Source organism: Rhineura floridana, chromosome 18 (genome assembly GCF_030035675.1).
Source record: "Rhineura floridana isolate rRhiFlo1 chromosome 18, rRhiFlo1.hap2, whole genome shotgun sequence".
Taxonomy (NCBI): Eukaryota; Metazoa; Chordata; class Lepidosauria; order Squamata; family Rhineuridae; genus Rhineura; species Rhineura floridana.
In genome coordinates, this window is record NC_084497.1 from 10,649,921 (window position 1) to 10,670,339 (window position 20,419).

Genomic DNA, 20,419 nt, shown 5'->3' on the forward strand with positions numbered 1-20,419 from the left:
GGCTTTTGGAGGGTTCCCTCTCCCTTTCTTATGGACCAACATGGCTCCCTGGCCATCATCCATGCTGGCTGAAAATGCTGGGAGTTGGAATCCAACAACAACTGGAAAACTACAGTTGTTACCTCAGTGGCCTCATGGGCCCCTTCCAGCTCTACTGTGCTATGATTCTATGATCCCTGCTCTAAAGGGAAGGTTTAAAGCACCAAATTAATTGCCTCCCTCCCACCCATGATTAAGCCCAGTTGCTTCTTCAAGGGGAAGGGGGAAATCACACGGTAGAGTCCTTGCAGGACTGTACCACATCAGGAGAAGGCAGTCATAGGCTCCCCTTTAAAAACTGCAACTACTGGGTGCAGATCAGGGAGGAGGAACCTCTGTGGCCCGCCAGATGTTGGATTCCAACTCCCAGCAGCCAGCATGGCCAACGGTCAGGGCTGATGTTCTCCAGCAACATCTGGAGGGCCACAGGGGTTCCCCCTCCCTGATGGAGAGCATTTTTAAAAAATTATGTTGAACACTAAAAAGGAAGAAGTTTCTTTTATTGTCTCCCTAATGAAAGTGTTAATTTTCTCTGTGTAAGGACACGGTCATTCTTTTCTTAGCATGAAATTATTATTATTATTATTATTTATTGCACTTTTAGACCGCCCTTTAGCAGCAGGCTCTCAGGGCGGTGTACAACAAAATAAAACCACATTTAAAAACCAGCGAGTGTGGATTACAACATATAGGTATAAAACACGTTTAAAAACAGATTAAGACAAAATTAATAGAGATTACAATTAATTAACTATAAAATTAAAATTAAAACTAAGATTAAAATGCCTGGGCAAAGAGGTAGGTCTTTACCTGGCGCCGAAAAGATATCAAAGAAGGTGCCAGGCATATCTCGTCAGGGAGGGCATTCCATAATTCGGGGGCCACCACTGAGAAGGCCCTAGATCTCGTTATTGCTCTCCGGGCCTGCTTGTGAGTTGGGAAATGGTGGGTAATATCCCTCCCCCATGTCCCATGGGTGGCCTTGGGGCTGATTTTCTCTCAGCTGCTGCACCTGCCTCACAAAGTTGTGGTGATGATAAAATGGGTTGCCCTGAGAAAGGATGGGGGGGTTACAGAGCCAATCGACCAGCCTATTCCCCTGGTGCCCTCCAGATGGACTCTGGCTCCCATTAGCCCCAACCAGCATGGCTAATGGACGGTGAAAATGGAGATTGAAGGCTGTGCACACACACACCCTTTCAAGAATCCTGGGAACTGGAGTTTGTTAAGGGAGCTGGGAATTGTAGCTCTGTGAGGGGTAAACTACAGTTCCCAGGATTCTGGAGAGTGGGGTGATCTACTTTAAGTGTGTGGTGTGCACACAGCTGGAGTCCAGCAAAACCTGGAAGGTCGCAGGTTCCCCAATGCATGCTCTAAATCATGTTATGCTGAGAACTTGTGTCCAGAAGCTGAGATCATCTGCGTTAGGAGGATTCTCTCCTCCTGTATCAAGACCGCCCTGAGTTTGCCCTGAGGCGCTGCGGTCACCACCATAGAGGGGAATAATAGGGCCAAACCACCCCCCCAGCACTGCAACCAGTCTCCCCCTCCATAGGGCAAAACAATGTCATCCACGCCATCATAAAGGAGGAATGAAGTGAGAAGAGGAAGATGTGCGGTGGGGGGGAGGGGGGCAGAGGAGGAGCAGCATGAGTGGGGTCTGTGATCGTGGAGGGGGGGGACCCAAGGTAGATGTTTTGGGACAAGGTGAAGTGGGTCGCTCGCTGGATAGGTAAGTCCACCATCAGTCTCTCTGTTCCCTGATAGCAATGCAGGCTACAATCCTACCCCACTGAATTAAATAGGACTTCTGGTTAGGACTATGCTTACTCTTTTTATGAACCTCCACCCCTTTCTGAGACCCTGAAAAGCTGCTGCCCGTAACATCATCAAGAATTATTTATTATTATTATTATTATTATTATTATTATTATTATTATTGGTCTGCCGTGGGGCCTCACCTGCCTCAAGGTGTTTATATTGCAAAATAGGCAAACAATGGAGGGAAGGAGGAAATGGGGGAGAAGATGGGATTGTTTCAGTTACATGTACTTTGGGCTTAGTCACAACAGTTAAGGCAGGGATGAGGAACATCTGTGGCCCTCCAGATGTTGGTGGATTTTGATGCTCCTCAGCCCAGGCAGCATGGCCAAGGGCCAGAGTTGACGATGGGCAGGGGAGTCCCGGCACATCTGGAAGGGGATGGATGTTCCCCACCTCTGGCAGGGGTGGGGAAGCTCAGGTGGAGGACTGGATCCGGCCCTCCAGTCCCCTCTATTTGGCCCTGAGGATTCCCCCAGGCCACACCCCTCACTGGCCTTGCTTTGCAACTTCCTGGGGCATTTTTGCCTGGGTGGAAATGTGTCTGTGAACTCTGACCAGGCCTCTGGCTTGCCTGGATGGAGGATAGAGAGGGGGATGTGCGGGTGTGTGTAGAAACTAGCCCTACTGTACAAAGATAGAATTTACATTCCTTGATCTGCCCTCTTTTGCCTCTGGCCCTGCCCACCACTTGCACGTGGCCCCAGGACGGTTGCCCAGGAAGGAATGTGGCCCTCTGGCTGAAAAAGGGGGTTTTCACCCTTGCAATAAGATACGGATAATTATAATACTGTGGTAAGTTGATTAATGGCCCTCAACCTACCTTGGGTAGTGATCAGATGCAGTAGAGATCCTTCCTCAAGTCATACTGGTGAGTTTTTCCCCTCGATACTGGGAATATTGCAGACATTGATGGCCATCAATATGATGAATGGTTCTGACAGCACAGAGCTTGGACCATGCCAGAAGTCCTTCTCGTAATTAGGTGTGTCCTTCTGTCCTGCCCAGATAGCGGGGAACTAGTGGGGAAAAGGGTTGAATTGCATTTGATTCCCTCTCTCTCTTTGTAATTGTTTAACATTTATAACCAGTACTACAATTATTCTTCAGAGTTTGTACACACTAATAAAGGGATTTTTTTACAGTAACGGAAAGGCATGGTTTCACAATATTTACAATCCCAACACTGTAACTAGTGACCACAGTCAGTTCAAGAATTTGTGTGGTGGATTATTATGGGTTCTCCTGTAATATATTAATTTGATCCCCATTATTTTCAAACCATTTTTTTCTTTCTAACTTTAGCTATCCAAATTTCCATAAGCTCTAATAAGCTGACTGCTATTTCTAGATCTACATTTAATACTTGATATTTTAAATAACCCAGAAGCAAACTGTTAACGAGTGTCCTGTCATTTCATTAATCAAGTTGCAAATTCCGGTCTTTTGAACATTCCTAGAATATGTGGAAACAGTCCGACCTTGTCTCCACATCTTGCCTCTAGCGCATGACACAGTAGCATAAGCAATAAAAATTAAAATGTAATAATAATAATACACTAATTATTATTTATTATTTCATTGTTATTTATTATATTTCTCAGATTGCCCTTTTCAAAAAAGGTCACAAGGTGACATAAAAAATACAAAATTTAAAACTGCTGCACTGAGAAGAATAGTATCTATTTATACTAATAATAAACTTTGCTATATGCGAAAGAATTATCAAGGTAATACCACCAAATAAGACTATTGGGTGTCTCCAGCTAAGAGTTGTTCACATGTTGCACTGAATACAGGTAGAAGTTGTCTCTGCACGTGTACCAGCTAAGCAGATCTGGTAGCGCTCGCACAATGGAACTTCCTCTACCTGTGCATCCTATGCTCTTCCCAAATTTGCTCTGGAGGGGGAAACCCAGAACAGATTTTAGGGGGGTATGGGAGGACTGCAAAGGGAGAGGGAAGAGAAGTTCCTTTGCGCAGCCAAAAGTCCTTGTGTGGGCAACCGCACAGTGAAATCAGTGGAGATGTTGAATACAATCCACTGGCAATCATAACTTTAATGTTTCCCCTTATATAGTTTATCCTACTTGGGCAGGCTTTTCATTTTTATCCTGAAACTGTGGTTATGATTTTATTATTGTTTTGGAGTTTTATTCCTGAAAGCAGGCGGTTTAACACTGCAATCCTAAATCTTAGGGTCTTATTGGGTCTTCATTTCCTCGAAAGGTTATCACACAGAGCAGGGCCAGGATCTCTTCTTGATAGTCCCAGTGTGCAGAACACAGAATAATGGGCTCAAGTTGCAGGAAGCCAGATTTCAAATGAACATCAGGAAAAACTCCTGTTAGAGCGGTACGACAATGGAACCAATGACCTAGGGACGTGGTGGGCTCTCCAACACTGGAGGCCTTCAAGAGGGAGCTGGACAGCCACCTGTTGGGTATGCTTTAATTTGGGTTCCTGTACTGAGTTGGGGGTTGGACTGGATGGCCTTATAGGCCCCTTCCAAATCTCCATTCTGAATGTGGTCAGTTCCCAAGTGGTCTAATAATAATAATAAATAATAAATTTAATTTTTGTGTCGCCTATCTGGCCGAAGCCACTCTAGGCGACGTACAAACTAAAATTCAGTAAATTACAATACAATACAGATAAAATACAATAAAATCAGTACGATCATTAATCATAGCAGCATGAAATCAGTTAGGGCGATCAATAGATAATAAAATATCCCCCCCCAAAAATTAGCCCACCCCGGAATTCCTGAAGGCCTGTCCAAAAAGCCAAGTTTTTAATGCCCGGCGAAATATATTCAGGGAAGGGGCATGGCGAAGATCGAATGGGAGGGAGTTCCACAGAGTGGGGGCTGCCACTGAAAATGCCCTCTCTCTAGTCCCTACCAACCTAGCTGTTTTCGTTGGTGGGACGGAGAGAAGGCCCTGTGTGGCTGATCTGGTTGGGCGGCTTAATTTGTGGTACTGGAGGCGCTCCTTCAGATAAACTGGGCCGAGACCGTATAGGGATTTAAAGGTTAATACCAACACCTTGAATTGGGCCCGGAAAACAGCTGGCAGCCAATGTAGGTGAAATAATACTGGCGTGATGTGATCACGGCGGCGGCTGTTTGTAAGCAACCGAGCCGCCGCATTCTGCACCAGTTGTAGTTTCCGGACCGTTTTCAAGGGTAACCCCACGTAGAGCGCATTGCAGTAGTCTAATCGAGAGGTTACCAGGGCGTGTACCACCAGTGGGAGCTGATGAATAGGGAGGTAGGGTTGCAGCCTCCGTATGAGATGTAATTGGTACCAAGCTGCCCGGCTCACTGCTGAAATCTGAGCCTCCATGGACAGCTTCGAATCAAGAACCACCCCGAGGCTGCGGACCTGATCTTTCAGGGGTAAACTCACCCCATTAAACTGTAGGTCAACAGCACCCAACCTCCCCCTGTCACCCACAAGTAGCACCTCGGTCTTATCAGGATTGAGCTTCAGCCTGTTCCTTCCCATCCATCCACTCACGGATTCCAGGCACTTGGACAAGGTCTCCGCAGCCATCTCTGGTGAAGATTTAAAGGAGCTGCGTGTCATCTGCATACTGATGACATCGCAGCCCAAAACTCCTGATGATAGCTCCCAGCGGCTTTACATAGATGTTAAATAGCATGGGAGAGAGGATAGAACCCTGTGGCACTCCGCATGTGAGGGGCCAAGGGTCTGAAACCTCATCTCCCAATGCTACCTGTTGATGCCTGTCAGAGAGAAAGGAACGGAACCACTGCAAGACAGTGCCTCCTATTCCCAATCCTTCCAGGCGATCCAACAAGATACCGTGGTCGACGGTATCAAAAGCCGCCGAGAGATCCAGGAGGACAAGAAAGGTGGATTCTCCCCCGTCTAATGCCCTCCTCATATCATCCACCAGAGCGACCAAGGCTGTTTCAGTACTATGTCCAGTCCTGAAACCCGATTGGTATGGATCCAAATAATCCGTTTCATCCAAGTGTGCTGCCAACTGGCCAGCCACCACTCGCTCAATGATCTTCCCCAAAAATGGCAGATTTGTAACGGGGCGAAAGTTGTTCAAGACTTGGGGATCCAAGGAGGCCTTTTTCAGAATAGGTTTTATAATTGCCTCCTTGAGGGCTGGTGGCAAAACACCCTCCTTCAAGGATGCATTTACCACCGCCCTGATCCCTTCGCCTAATTTCTCCCTACATTTCATAAGAAACCATGATGGGCAAGGATCAATCAGACAGGTGGTAGGCTTTACCGTTGAAAGCACCTTGTCCACATCCTCAGAAGGGAGAGGCTAGCGCACATCCTTCTGGTTGTGTTGTTTGGATTAGCATTTTTAGGAATTTTGTATTGTACATCCTTTTAAATTGGGCTTTTAATTGATTTTGTGTAGATTTTATTTCGTTATTAAGTCTCTTTGAGACTTTTTTGTATAACGTGACTTAACAAATATAATTAATAATAGCTCAATGTGGTAATATTAATGTAATTACAAATATAATCTAACAATGTAACTATACACAATATATGTTTAATAATAATATGATTGCCATTGACTAATTACTAATAATTATGATAATTAATAATGCAAACTTAATTGGTGCGACCTGGGCAAGTGCTGCTTTTAAATTAAGGCCCCAACCGACAGTTCTGCCTTTTGATCGTTAGGGGGCGTTGCCTCTATGACGCCAACCCCGGCGTCTGCGCATGCTCCCATCTCATCCCATGAAACTGTTCAACGGAGAACTGAAGAGAACGGTGCGGGAGGGCGGTGAGCGCCATGAACAGCGCGCATGCGCAACGGGTGCGGGTGGCAGTGTGTGTGCGGAGAGCCCCTTTAAGCCTTCACTAACATAGAAGACTTTGGGGGTGGGGAGACTATTGAGGCTGAGGCTGCCGGGAGTTGTAGTCCAAAATATCTGCAAGCGCCTCTAGGGAGCGGTGTGCGGCTGCGCTACCGGGAGGGGCGGGGCTTTTCAACGGTTATGCCTTCTTTCACGCCTTCCTCTCCGCGCATGCGCCTTGGTGGCCCATGACGCTCCTAAGCGAGCGCGCGTAGACCGGGCAGAGCGGCTTTTGCCCGTCGTTGGCGCAGTGCATTGTGGGGAGTGATTAAGGAAGTAAAATGGCGGACCTGGCCAACGAAGGTAGGCGGCCGGGAAGGGGGGTGTTGCTGGCTGGCTGGCTGGCGCGGGGCTGGCCCGGCGGGAGAGCCGCCGCGAGAGGAGCCGCCCCCTCGGGGTGCAGGAGCCGCCGCCTCCCCCTCCCCCTTGGGGGCCCCTCCCGCTTCCACCGAGCCAGGGCGCGGCCAGGCCGGACAAAGGGAACGGGTTCCTGGACCCCGGCGGGGAGAGAAGGAGGCGGCGGCGAGGGCCCCTCTGAGCATGGGTAGAGGGCGCCCGCCCTAAGGGCGCAGCCCCAGGTAGCTTGACCCTAGTTATTCCCCCGGGCAAGAGTGCCTCTGAGCATGGGTGGAGTGGCTGCACCAGCCGGGCCGGGGGGGGGAAGAGGCGGGAGTTCGCCTCTGTCTGCCGCTTCCTTCCTATGAGGAAAGAATAAATGGCGTGAAAGGCAAGAGCGCCTCTGGAAACGGATGCAGTGAGGGGCAGGAGCTGTGCGAGCGAGCCAGCCAGTCGGGGAGGGGCGGTGACCGCTGGCTGCTCTCTCCGTCTTCTTGTGGGCGCGAACGAAGACAGGGTGGAAGAACGAATGTTGTTGCTTCTGAGCATAGGTGGAGTGCATTGGCTGAGCGGGGTGGGCGGGATCTAGCTCTGAGCAGCCCCTATATATATGTGTGTGTGTGTGTGGCATATGTTGGTGCTGGTTTTTCAGACTGCTGTGGAATAGGGCTGGGTAGGAGAGTTCCTGTGAACATAAGCAGAGGGCACAGTATGGGGAAGAGAATGGGGCTAGGCAGGCAAGGGAGCAAGTAGGGTTCAGCCCTCCGCCCTCTTGTTGATGGTGGAATAAATGATGGAAGACAAGAGTGCCTCTGAGCATGGGTGGAGTGCCTGGGCTCAGGATGGAAGAGCAGTGGCAGCCGGATGGGGTTTAGCTCTGAACGGCCTTCTCCTCTCCTTCTGTTGACACCAAGGGTTGCATTCAGTGAAGACCTACTCAAAGTAGACCCATTGAAATTAATTACCCTAAGTTAGTAATGCCTATTAATTTCAGTAGTGATTCAATTGCAAGTGATGCTTGTGTCTGCCCCTCTGTGGTTTATAGGTGACACTCGCCTTCCACAGCTGGTCCGTGCAAGCTCCACACACGCGCGCTCACACACACAGCCCATCATGTGACAGTTGTAATTGTGACATGATGAATTATCATTATCATTCTTCGCTGGATCGTCACCTTGTAGTGGTGAGTGGGCTTGCGTGTTCCAGTGAACCCTGTGAGCGATGCCGTCGGGAGTCATGTACTCCCAGCAGGGTCACCCATGGCGGTCAGGTCAAGGGAGAGGAACCAGATAAAGAACGATCCAAGAGTGTCCTCAACGGCAGAACAGGCAGAGGATAACAATGTGTATGTTACAACGGCTGTGAAGGCGGATGAAGGCTGCAGCAGATAAAAGACTTCCAATCGTCATGGTACCCATGCCATTGGATCAAAGCCTTTTTCTGTCAAGATTGTGTGCTGATCGTGGTGCACTGATCTCCCCGCATAAAATAAATTCACGCACATAACAAAAGTCCCATGGCGATTGGGAAATGGCAATGGGGGCAGGACTGTGAAATCCAGAAGCCCCTAGTCATGGACTGGCACATCGGCAATGGATACAGATTCAGACGGATCCATTGTTAGACTTTATTTTGGAAGACAATCTTACTCTGCCATGAGTGATCGCCAAGAAGAGGATGAATTATCCCTCAGAGCACTATGAATGGGACTTGCTGATTCACTGTAGTTTGCCTCCCCCTTAGATTTGTTTTTTTTTTTAATTGAGCCTAAATGTCTAGGCCTCACTGCTGGGAGTGTGTGGCTAGTGTTTGGGTCTCATCTGGTCTGGTCTGTTGGAGGGAGTGGTTGCCCCAACTGGCCCCTTTTTTTTTTTTTAATTGCTATCTAAACTTAAGTTCTTATGGGACTAGACACATTCATGAAGGGTAAGGCTGTCAATGGCTACTAGTCACAATAACTATGTTCTGCCTCCACGGTTGAAAGCAGTGTGCTTCTGACTCCCTCAGTTACCGGGGAGAGTGATGTACTCAGCTTCTGCTGTTCTGGTTGCAGTGAATTCTGCCCTTCTTAAAGGCCTTCAAAACTTGCTACTGGTGGTGGTTTTTCCTCAACTTTCTTGAAAGGAGGCACTAGGCTTGTCTAGAAGACATTCAGACAGCTGCAGCCACAGCAAATCTGTTCAGTAGCACTGCCTGAGAGATCTGAAGGTGTCATCTGAAGGCCCTTTAACCCTTTGCAAGCATTGTTTGGAAAAGCAGCAGATGTAAAAATGTTAGTTTACAGTTTAGAATATCTTCTTCTCAACCTTAAAAGCTAAATGTCCTTTTAAAAAACAAGTAATGCAGAATTCTGCAGGCAGATTGCGGACCAGGCAATCTGAGCATATGGAAATGGACTTCCTTCAAGTCGATCCCGACTTATGGCGACCCTATGAATAGGGTTTTCATGGTAAGCGGTATTCAGAGGGGGTTTACCACTGCCTCCCTCTGGCTGAGAGGCAGTGACTGGCCCAAGGTCCCCCAGTGAGCTTCATGGCTATGTGGGGATTCGAACCCTGGTCTCCTAGGTCATAATCCAGCACCTTAACCACTACTCCACACTGGCTGTCTAAAGAACACCAGTTTCTGCCTTGGCTGTGCTGCCTACCGATTGGTTTCCAGGCTCATTTCAAAAGTACTACTTTTGACCTATAAAGCCTTATGTGGCTTGGGACCCCGAACTTCACTCCAACACCTCTCCCCATGTCAACCTCTCGGGACCCTATGCCCTTCTCTGTGTGCCTCCTCTGAGGGAGGTATGGAGGGCCTTTTTCCGTGGTGGCGCCCTGGTTGTGGCCCACATTGGGGCCCACATTGACAGCTTTTACTAATATGTTAGTAGTAGGAGAGTGTCTAGGAAGGCGGTTGGAGACTTGGATGACAAGGGAGTCAAAGATGTGCTAAAGGAAGATAAGGAGATTGCAGGGAAGTTGAATGAATTCTTTGCATGTGTCTCCACAGCAGAAGATATAGGGTAGGTCCCTGTGCCTGAACTAACCTTTGCAGGAAGGCATCTGAAGAACTGAGGCAGATAGTGGCAATAAGAGACAAAGTTCTAGGCCTAATAGACAAAATAAAAACAAATCGCTGGGTTCGGATGGTATTCAACCAAGAGTTCTCAAAGAACTCAAATGTTAAATAGCTGATCTAACAAAAATATGCAACTTGCCCCTCAGATCCGCGTCCATGCCTGAGGACTGCAGAGTTGCCGATGTAACATCAATCTTTAAAAAGGGATCCATAGGAGATCCTGGAAATTACGGGCCGGTTAGCTTAGATGAATAGTGCTGACCCAGTTGAAATACTGTAGTGTACTTGGACTTTTAAAAAGTTTTTGAGAAGGTACCTCCTGAGTCAGCTTAGCAGACGTGGAATAAGAGAAGAGGTCCTCTTGTGAATCCGGAACTGGTTAAGCAGTAGGAAGCAGAGAGCAGAATAAAAGGAAAATTTCATGCTGGGGTCAATAGGAAAAACATTAAAAATAAAACTGCTGATATCATAATGCCGTTACACAATCTATGGTGCAGCTGCATTTGGAATACTGTGTACGGCTCTGGTCACCTCACCTCAAATAAGATATTGTAGAGTTGGAAAAGGTTCCGAAAAGGGCAACCAGAATGATCAAGGGGATGGAGCGACTCCCCTGAGAGGAGGAAAGGATGTAGCATTTGGGGCTTTTCCTGTTGTTGTTGTTGTTGTTATGTGCCTTCAAGTCAGTTGTTATGTGCCTTCAAGACCCCATGAATCAGCGACCTCCAACAGCATCTGTCATGAACCACCCTGTTCAGATCTTGTAAGTGCAGGTCTGTGGCTTCCTTTATGGAATCAATCCATGTCTTGTTTGGCCTTCCTCTTTTTCTACTCCCTTCTGTTTTTCCCAGCATTATTGTCTTTTCTAGTGAATCAGGTGTTCTCATGATGTGTCCAAAGTATGATAATCTCAGTTTCATCATTTTAGCTTCTAGTGATAGTTCTGGTTTCATTTGTTCTGACACCCAATTATTTGTCTTTTTCGCGGTCTATGGTACCCGCAAAGCTGTCCTCCAGCACCACATTTCAAATGAGTTGATTTTTCTCTTACCTGCTTTTTTTACTGTCCAACTTTCACATCCATACATAGAGATCGGGAATACCATGGTCTGAGCGATCCTGACTTTGGTGTTCAGTGATACATCTTTACATTTGAGGACCTTTTCTTGTTCTCTCATAGCTGCCCTCCCCAGTCCTGGCCTTCTTCTGAATTCTTGACTCTTGTCTCCATTTTGGTTAATGACTGTGCGGAGATATTGATAATCCTTGGCAAGTTCAGCGTCCTCGTTGTCAACTTTGAAGTTACTTAAATCTTCTGTTGTCATTACTTTAGTCTTTTTGACGTTCAGTTGTAGTCCTGCTTTTGTGCTTTCCTCTTTAACTTTCATCAGCATTTGTTTCTTATTCAGCATTCTCATAATACTAGAACTCGTGGACATTCAAAGAAGCTGAATGTTGGAAGATTCAGGACAGACAAAAGGAAGTACTTCTTTACTCAGCGCATAGTTAAACTATGGAATTTGCTCCCACAAGATGCAGTAATGGCCACCAGCTTGGATGGCTTTAAAAGAAGATTAGACAAATTCTTGGAGGACAGGGCTATCAATGGCTACTAGCCGTGATGGCTGTGCTGTGCCACCCTAGTCAGAGGCAGCATGCTTCTGAAAACCAGTTGCTGGAAGCCTCAGGAGGGGAGAGTGTTCTTGCACTCAGGTCCTGCTTGCGGGCTTCCCCCAGGCACCTGGTTGGCCACTGTGAGAACAGGATGCTGGACTAGATGGGCCACTGGCCTGATCCAGCAGGCTCTTCTTATGTTCTTATGTTTCAAATCATTTCTGCTAGTAGTATGGTATTGTCTGCATATATTATTGAAATTTCTCCCTCCAATTTTCACACGTCTTTCATCTTGGTCCAGTCCTGCTTTCTGTATGATATCTCCTGCCTATAGATTAAACAAATAGAGTCATAAAATACACCCCTTTCTGATTGGGAACCAATCGGTTTCTCCATATTCTGTCCTGACAGTAGCCTCTAGTCCAGAGTATAGGTTGCGCATCAGGACAATCAGATGCTGTGGCACCCCCATTTCTTTTAAAGCATCCCATAGTTTTTCATGTTCTACAGTTCTACACAGTCAAAGGCTTTGCTGTAGTCTATAAAACACAGGGTGGTTTTCTTCTGAAATTCCTTGCACCATTCCATTACCCAACATATGTTTGCGATATGATCTCTGGTGCCTCTTCCCTTTCTAAATCCAGCTTGGACGTCTGGCATTTCTCACCAGATTTAGTTTTTAGCTTTTTAGTTTAGAGAAAAGGCAAGTAAGAGGTGATATGAAAGTGGTGTATAAAATTATGCATGGCATGGAGAGAGTGGATAAAGAAATGTTTTTCTCCCTCCCTCAAAATGCTAGGACTCAGTGCGGATATCTGTGTTTTATAGATTTGTCCCTCGTATCATCTGGTTCAGGATTGTCCACGCTGGATGGCAGCGGTGGCTCTCCAGGGGTGTTGCAGGCAGGGGGACATTCCCCGGGGATGAGACATGAAGCCTTCTGCGCACAAGGCACACAATGCTCGGACACTGAGCTCTGGCTTTATGTTTTACATACATTTGTAAGTTGCTTGAAGCTGTGAAAAGCAATGGGACAAATTTGTTAAAGAATAACGATAACAATGAGGTCTTCTTTCTGCAGCAGCTGAAGTCTGAAGGCTGGTAAGGAATCCAGGGACATTCCCCCCTCCCCCATCCACCACTTGACAGGAGCATGGCTGTTGGCTTCAGGAGATGCTTGTTTCCAAATTGGGTGGCTGTGTGTGTGGGGGGGAGACAGAACGGCACCCAGCAGTGTGTTCTAAACGTTGGGTTCAACAGAGTTCCATTTTCTCTCTTTCCAGAAAAGCCAGCCATCGCCCCTCCTGTGTTTGTGTTTCAGAAAGATAAAGCACAGAAGGTAAGCCTTTATGAGGTGGTTTCTCAATGCTCGCCAGAGGTAGAGCGTTGAATGGGATTGACTGTGGACGCGCTTGGGAGTTTCCTCGCTGCAGGGAGAGCAAGCAGGCAGGCACACTGTCTTCCTGGGTCAGGTACTTCCTGCTCCTTGTCTCCTCGTTGAGAGAGGTGTGAGGAACCAGTGGCTCTCCAGATGTTGCTGGCCGGCAACTCCCATCCTCCCTGGACGTTGCCCGTGCAGGCTGGAGCTGGTGGGAGTTGTAGCGTGATGGGTTCCAAGTTCTTGAGTCCAGGAGTTGGGAAGGAGGCCTGTTCTGGATGGGGTTGCACTCCCCTAGAAGGAGCAGGAGTGCTTGGGGGTACCCCTTGATCCGGCGTTGTAACTGGAGTCCCAGGGGGCCTCGGTGCCCAGGAGTGCCTTTTTCCAGCTCCAGCTGCTTCACCAGCTGTGGCCCCTTTTGGACAGAGATGACTTGGCCACAGTGCGCCATGCTCTGGTAACTTCTAGATTGGATTGTTGCAATGTTCTCTGTGTGGGGCTGTCCTTGAAGACGACTTGGAAACTTCGTGGTCCAAAATGCCAGATTACTGGCTGGGGCCCCCTTTAGATCTCATATAACCCCTGCTTTCAAACATCTGCATTGGTTGCCAGTTTGTTTCCAGGCCCTGGGCTCCTACTGGGAGGAAGGGCGGGATATAAATCAAATTAATAAATACATAAATAAAAGTTAAGGTACTCATGCTAGTGTTTAAAGCCGTAAACGACAGGCCCCAAATATCTGAAAGACCGCCTCCTTCCCTGCAGACTTCCTTAGCTGTTGAAGGCCTTCCTGGTAGTTCTGCCATCCTCAGAAGTTTGGGGGGTGCTGGCCTGGGAGAGGGCCTTCTCTGTGGCAGCCCCTGAGTTGAGGAATTCCCCCCCCCCAGAGGTGCATCCGGCACCTTTGCTGTACAGTTTTCGGCGAATGCTATAGATGCACCTCTCTTTACCCTGGCTTTCGGCACCTGAGATGTATGTTTTCAGGACCCACCCTATTCCTGTGGATGTAATATGTTTTAATTGTTTTTAATACTACATTTTAAATTTCTCTAACCCACCCTGGGACCTAATGGTGAAGGGGGGGTCATAAATAAAGAAGAAGAAGAAGAAGAAGAACTAATGAATTCAGCAACATCCGGAGGGCCAAAGGGTTCCTTCACACCTGCATTAAGAAATCTCTAGGAAGCCTCCAAGGAGCAATCCTGCTTTGAAGAACAACTGGGGGAGACCCCCGGGGTGGGGGTGGGGAACGGCAAGGCCACTTTGCAGTGGTGGGAATGAGAGACTCATTTTTTTAAAAAATGGACATGACTAACTTGGGTCCATTATTTTCCATGGATCTACTAATGAGTGCGGCACTGATGCCCAAAGAGTTGCTGTTAGGATTGCAGCATTTGGTCGATTATTCCGTTAGTTTAATTGATTCAAACAACAACTTTTAATCAAACTAGGGATTTGCCACATGTCTGGGTTGCTCACGTTTGTGTTCTGTCTCCTTCCCCGAACCTGGTGCCCTCCTGGTGGTGTTGGATTCCAGCTCCCATCAGCTCAGCCTGGCCAGCAACGGGGATGAGGGCGTGGGTTGGGAGTCCAGGCAGCATCCGGGCGCTGCTTGCTTGGGGGACGCTGGTCTACAGCAGCCCACAGTGGTTCTTCAGGTTAGAGAGACCTTGGGTTGCAGCCTCTGAGTGCTACTCACAGTAAACCCATGGAAAGTAATGGACCTAAGTTAATCATTTGCATTCATTTCAGTGGGACTACTCCGAGTAGGACTAAGACTGGAAACAACCATTTCCCAGACCTACTTGCTTTTTGGCATGCAGATCAGGAGCTCGCCCGCTGAGCTGTGGTCTTCCCCATTCAACTGAAAGGGTGCTCTACTAACGGGGAAGTAGATATTTTTTAAAAATGTGATGTTTGACACAGTTTAATATTTCCAAAGACTGCAGGGCCTTAGAAAGAGAGAAACCTCCTTGACTCTCGAAAAGGAGGGTGTGGCATCTTCTAAGATTACTGTCTGCTATGACATATATGCACATACAGTAGGGCCCTGCTTTTCGGCGTTCCGCTAATACAGCACCAGCTGGGCAATCAGCTGGGGGGGGCTGGAGCTCCCCGCACTCCAGCTGATCGCACCGGAGGAGGAAAGATCAGCTGTAGCGTGCTACAGCTGATCTCTTCTGGTGCGATCAGACTCCCGCTTGAACCATATGTAATCTCATGCATGGGTGGGGAACCGAATGTGGCCCTCAGATCTCTCTCTCCCCAGGCCACGTACCCCTGCACACCCCTACCCCCACTGGAATGTTTTTGCCTGGCTGAAATATGTCCTTGAATTCTGATAATGCCTCCTGCTTGTCTGGATAGGGGGTCAAGGAGGTTGTGTGAGTGTGTGCAGAAACTAACATCAGGAAAAACTTCCTAACTGTTAGAGCCATACAACAATGGAACCAATGACCTAGAGAGGTAGTGGGCTCTCCGACGGTGGAGGCATTCAAGAGGCAGCTGGACAGCCATCTGTCGGGAATGCTTTGATTTGGATTCCTGCATTGAGCAGGGGGTTGGACTAGATGGCCTTATAGGCCCCTTCCGACTCTACTATTCTATGATTCTAGCCTGTTGTGTACAAAGGTGAAATTTGCACGTGTTCCTCTGCCCGCTTTTGCTGCTAAGCGTGCCCACCACTGGCATGTGGACCCTAGACAGTTGCCTGAAGAGAGTCCGGCGCTCAGCCTGACAGAGGTTCCCACCCATGCTCTGAAGCCTAGCAGGATGTGCATCTTCTTTTGGAAGTAATTGGGATTCTCCCCCCCCATGCTACAATTTAATTGTAGATCCATCAGTGACTAGAGACACTTCTGTGATTAATGGATTAAAACGCATTTCATTTGGATTGTGGCCCTAATTTCAGGCCAGCGGCTTTGCAGCTCTTACCTTCCTCTGTCATCACTACATGGCCTTTTGGCTTGGTGGCGTTTGGTAGAATTTGCTGCCCTGAGAATGTGTCGACTTCTCCTTTGCTTGAGAAGCGTATATTTTTTGTGTCAAAGTAGAAAGGAAAAATATCTGTAAAGTAGAAAGGAAAAATATCTCATATGTATACATTGGTCTAATTTGATTTCAGACTGTCTTCCCTTGAGCTGCTCTTCAAAGTGGTTGTCTGGTGCTTTTAATGTTCTAGCAGCAAGATGCTTCCTAGGCAGGGGAGTGGACTTTTGAATCCACCACCCTTTGCGCAGTTCAGCTTCTGTCCGCTACCATGTCTCCATGCATAAGTAAGAGTGCCCTTCTCAGTATCCCTGCCTGATCAACGAGATCTTTCTGGGAGTCTCTGCTATTGCTCCCTTGTGGCTCAGGTGCACCGTGGCTCATAACCACCAGGAGCAACGGGCGCATTCAGAGTTGTGGCCCGGACTCTGTGGAACCCTCCCAGTGAGATCAGACAGGCCCCCTCCCTCCCTGTTGAACTTCACGTGGTTGATGAAGACATTTCTATTCCGGCAGGCTTTTAAAGGGTGTTTTCTGTTTTTATGATTGACTTTTGCCCACTCTTTGCTTTTTGTGACCTTTGGGTTGTATCCAACCAAACTCTACTCAGCGTAGACCCATTCAAATTAAAGGACATGGTTGGCTGACTTGGGTCTATTAATTTCAGTGGGTCTGCTCTGAGTAGAACTTAGACACAATTCTTCATGTATGCTGCTTAGAAGCTTTGGTGGTGTTTAATCACCAGAAGAAAATAAAAGAAATAATAAATATTTCAGGCTCTTCATGCAAAGTCCTAGAAGGTCATAACGTCATAGGTTTCCTGAAAAACTTGCCAAGGGTGAAAGATGGCAGGGAGTTGGGCATCGCAAATCTTCCTCCAGAGTCTGTTGCCTTAAGCCACACTTTAGCCGACGAGGGGGAAACTGGCTAACTCTCTGTGCTGACCTTGAAAGATGTTGGAATGTTTCTTTTTCTCTGTTGCTGAATGCCCCCTTGGGAAAATGGGCCCATCACTTTGGGAGGCCTAAAGCAATACTAGCACAATGCATGTCAGGATGTGCAAGTGCAGACTGTCTGTTGTTTGGTGAAACAGTTCTTGCCATTTGGAGAGGGGAAAACGAGAGTTCAGGCCTTGTTGCATTAGTAATTTGGGAGAGGAAGGGCATGATGAATTAACCCCAGAGACCCCTGCCCCCAGCAGCCTCGTCTGAAAGCCCTGGCCAGTGGGAGTAGGGGGGGGGTCTTTTGCAGGTTGTCTTTGCCTGATGTGATAAGTGCTAGGTGGGAAGAGAGTGAGAACCAAGAGTCATTGGCTCCTGTTGCCAAGTCCCGTAAGGCCAAAGAGAGCCCTTGGAGTTTTTTGGGGTGGGTGGGGAGATAGGAGGTGGGAGGACTTGCAGAAAGGCTGCTTGCCCCGAGGGAAACCCCAGCAACCGGTGGTACCATGATGCCAGCAGAGAGGCTTTATCAGGCAGGCTTAGGAAAGCAGAAATGCCGCAGTTGGACCCCCACCCCACACTGAAGGGCTGTTCTTCTTTGCTCCCAGTCCCTTGCAGAGCAAAAAGCGGTGTCGGATTCAGGCAAGGACCCCCAGGGAGAAGCAGAGTCTCCTTGGCGGCTTATGGGTCACCCCAAATCACCAGGGGAGTGCAACTTTGAGGCTCCCGCCCCCCCAGTGGCCGAAACCCGTATTGCTCCGGTCCGACCGGGACTGGCAAGGGTAAGTCTCGGAACCAACGGAAAGGACTCCTGGTGAAGCTCTCTGCATTCTTTTTCTCCCCGCTCAAGAGGATTCCTTCCTTCCCCCCTGAAAAAAAAATGACCCTGCAGTATTAACTTGTCTGCAGCATTACTGGCTTCCCAGGTCTTTGGTTGCTTTCTCTAAAAGTCGGAAGTAGTGGGGCAAGGCGGCTGTAGTCTCCCAGTATCTTAACCCTGGGTGAAGAAGGCTTTTCAGCCCCAGAGCCAGACTCCCTCATGGGCATCCTTCTGGTGGGTGGGGCCAGAGGCAACCCCCCCCCCAAAAAAAGTGAGCAGGGCAGTGGGTGTGATCCTTTCCTCTGTACAGCAGCCTTCGCTCTAGCAAGGCACGAGCCAGTGGCGTGTGCATCCCAGCAAGCAAACTGCAGTTCTCGCAGTTCAGGACCGTGACAAGGCCGTGGGGCCAGCTGGGGAAGGGTGTGGGCTGGGGAGAGACAGCCTAGAGGGCCACATCTGGCCCCTGGGCCTGAGGCTTCCCAGCCCTGCCATGAACCCACGGCTAGCTGGGGAACCTGGGGCCCTCCAGATGTCCCTGGATTACAGGGGCTCCCACCATCCCTGGCCGTTGGTACTGCTGACTGCTGGGGCAGATGGGAGTTGGGGTCCAACAGCATCTGGGAGGCGCCGGGTGAGCCATCCCAGCCTTAGACAAAAAAATAGGCCTCCTTTGCCCTGTTATCTGGGGGCGAGGGTGGTTGGCTGTGTGGTGCTGTGCGGTGGAGGTGGGAACAGGACGGAGTCTGGGCTGGATGGAGAAAAAGAAATTCTGGGGTTGGGGTGGCTGCAGGTAGGCTTTCTGAGTGAGGGAGCGAAATGGGGGGCAGGGGCTTTTGAGGGGGGCAGGGATGCTTTCCTGTTTTCAGTTTAAATCAGTAAATGCTCCTTGAGCTCTAAGGCGAGGGTGGTATAGAAATGCAAATGGGGGGGGACTTGTTTGGGGTTGGAGGAGGAGTGCTGGACGGCAGCACATTTCCAGATTGGAATTGGTGGTCCTGCTTTGTCAATACTTCCGCAGAAGACCCTAGCCAGCCCGCCTGCGCTCATCCCCAGTGCCAGCCACATTTGAGGCCCGGGAGAGGAAGGGAACCATGTGCTGTCCATTTTTCCAAAGCCTGGTCACCTGGAGGCGATATATCCTCGCCACAGGTGAATGGGTGTTGAAATGTTTTGATTGCAGCAAGGCCCCAACAGAGGCCTCTGACGTCCCAGAGGAATGCTTGTGGCACCAGTTGCAATGAGGCCAGATGTGGGGAGTCACCGTGGTCTGGTTGCTTCCCACTGCTGCCAAAGAGCCATGCCTGGTGCCCCCCAGAAGGTTCCATCAGCCCAGCCGGGCCTGATAAGGGAGTTGCAGTCCAAAACGTCTGGAGGGCACCGGGTTGGGACAGAACGTTGTTGGCGCTGTGGGCCCATGGAGGTTCCTGGCGCTCAGGGGTTATGCCCGCTGCGCCCAATATTATTCTGTGCGTGTGAGAATATCAAGCACGGCAGGGCTGTTCTAACTTAAGCAAGTGCTGTCAAACTGTCAACTGTGGCTGGTGAGCGAAAAGGGGTGAAATCATCCTATTAATTTTGCTGGGAGGGTGGGGATTGCATGTCCCTCCGCTGGTTCTGCCCACCTCTCGTTTGCACCTGCAGAGGCTTTTTCCTGCTGGCTGGCAGATCTCCTGCACCTCCCCACTTTGCCAATGCGCTTCGCTCCCTCTGATTCTCTCTCTCTCTCTCATGTTCATTAATCTTGTGGGTTTTCGTTGACCAGTCAGTTAAGTGATAAGATCTGTGTGGTTTCCACAGGGCCGCTGGCAGGGGGCCTGCAACCCTCCCAGTGTGGATGGGCTTCCAGCCCCCCCTCCTCCCCCCTGGCTGTTGGCCATGCTGGCTGCTGTGCTGGAGGGAGTCCAGCAACATCCGGGGGGCCGTAGGGGTTCCCCACTCCTGCTCTGGCGGCCCATGTGGGTGATTCAATGCATGCAAAGCATGTGCCCTGCCGCTGGGCAGGATTATAGCGCGGGTGCAGGAGAGGAAGCCGTTGGATTCCCACACCCATTATTCTTGGCTGCACCAGCAGCTGGAATACAGTGACATTTCGGAACAGCTGAGGCTGCCTTTGTGCAGAGTCAGACTGTTCCATTTAGCCCAGTGTTGCCTGCACTGACTGGCAGCAGTGGCTCTCCGGGGTTTTGGGCTCAGAGGGGTCTTTCCCAACCCTACCTGGAGATGCCAGTAGGGATTGGACCCTGGGCATTCTCCATGCAAAACAGGGACTCTTCCCCACTGGGCTGTGGCCCTTCCGGATAACCCTGAGATAGGAGGGGGGGGAAAGGGGTTCTTGGGTTGAGGCAGGGCAGAGCAGGAGTGTGTCACAGCAACCTGTTCTTTTTGCGGAGGGGCTTTTTTCATACTCTGGGAGGTGGGAGGAGGGTGCCTCTTCCAATGGAGTGCTTTCTGTCTGCAGTTTTTGGAAGTATTTGGATTAACAAACGATCTGAGCAAACATTATCTCCTCCCTGTTTAATCTGCAGCACCTTTTCAGTCTTGGCAGTGGTTTTACA

The 20,419-nt window shown here is 49.1% G+C and overlaps 1 protein-coding gene across 6 annotated transcripts in view; it reads left to right on the forward strand.

Annotated features, from left to right (window-relative positions):
- Positions 1-6,876: 6,876 nt before the first annotated feature.
- The window catches only part of RANBP3 (RAN binding protein 3), a 42,200-nt gene continuing 28,657 nt past the window's right edge, over positions 6,877-20,419 (forward strand). Inside the window, exons 1-3 of one of the 6 annotated variants that reach the window (XM_061600851.1) lie at positions 6,877-7,024; positions 13,024-13,079; positions 17,653-17,826. In XM_061600851.1, the coding sequence (XP_061456835.1) occupies positions 7,003-7,024; positions 13,024-13,079; positions 17,653-17,826 (252 nt within the window). In that variant the 5' untranslated portion in view covers positions 6,877-7,002. The other 5 variants (XM_061600853.1, XM_061600852.1, XM_061600854.1 and 2 more) reach the window with 5 other exon arrangements.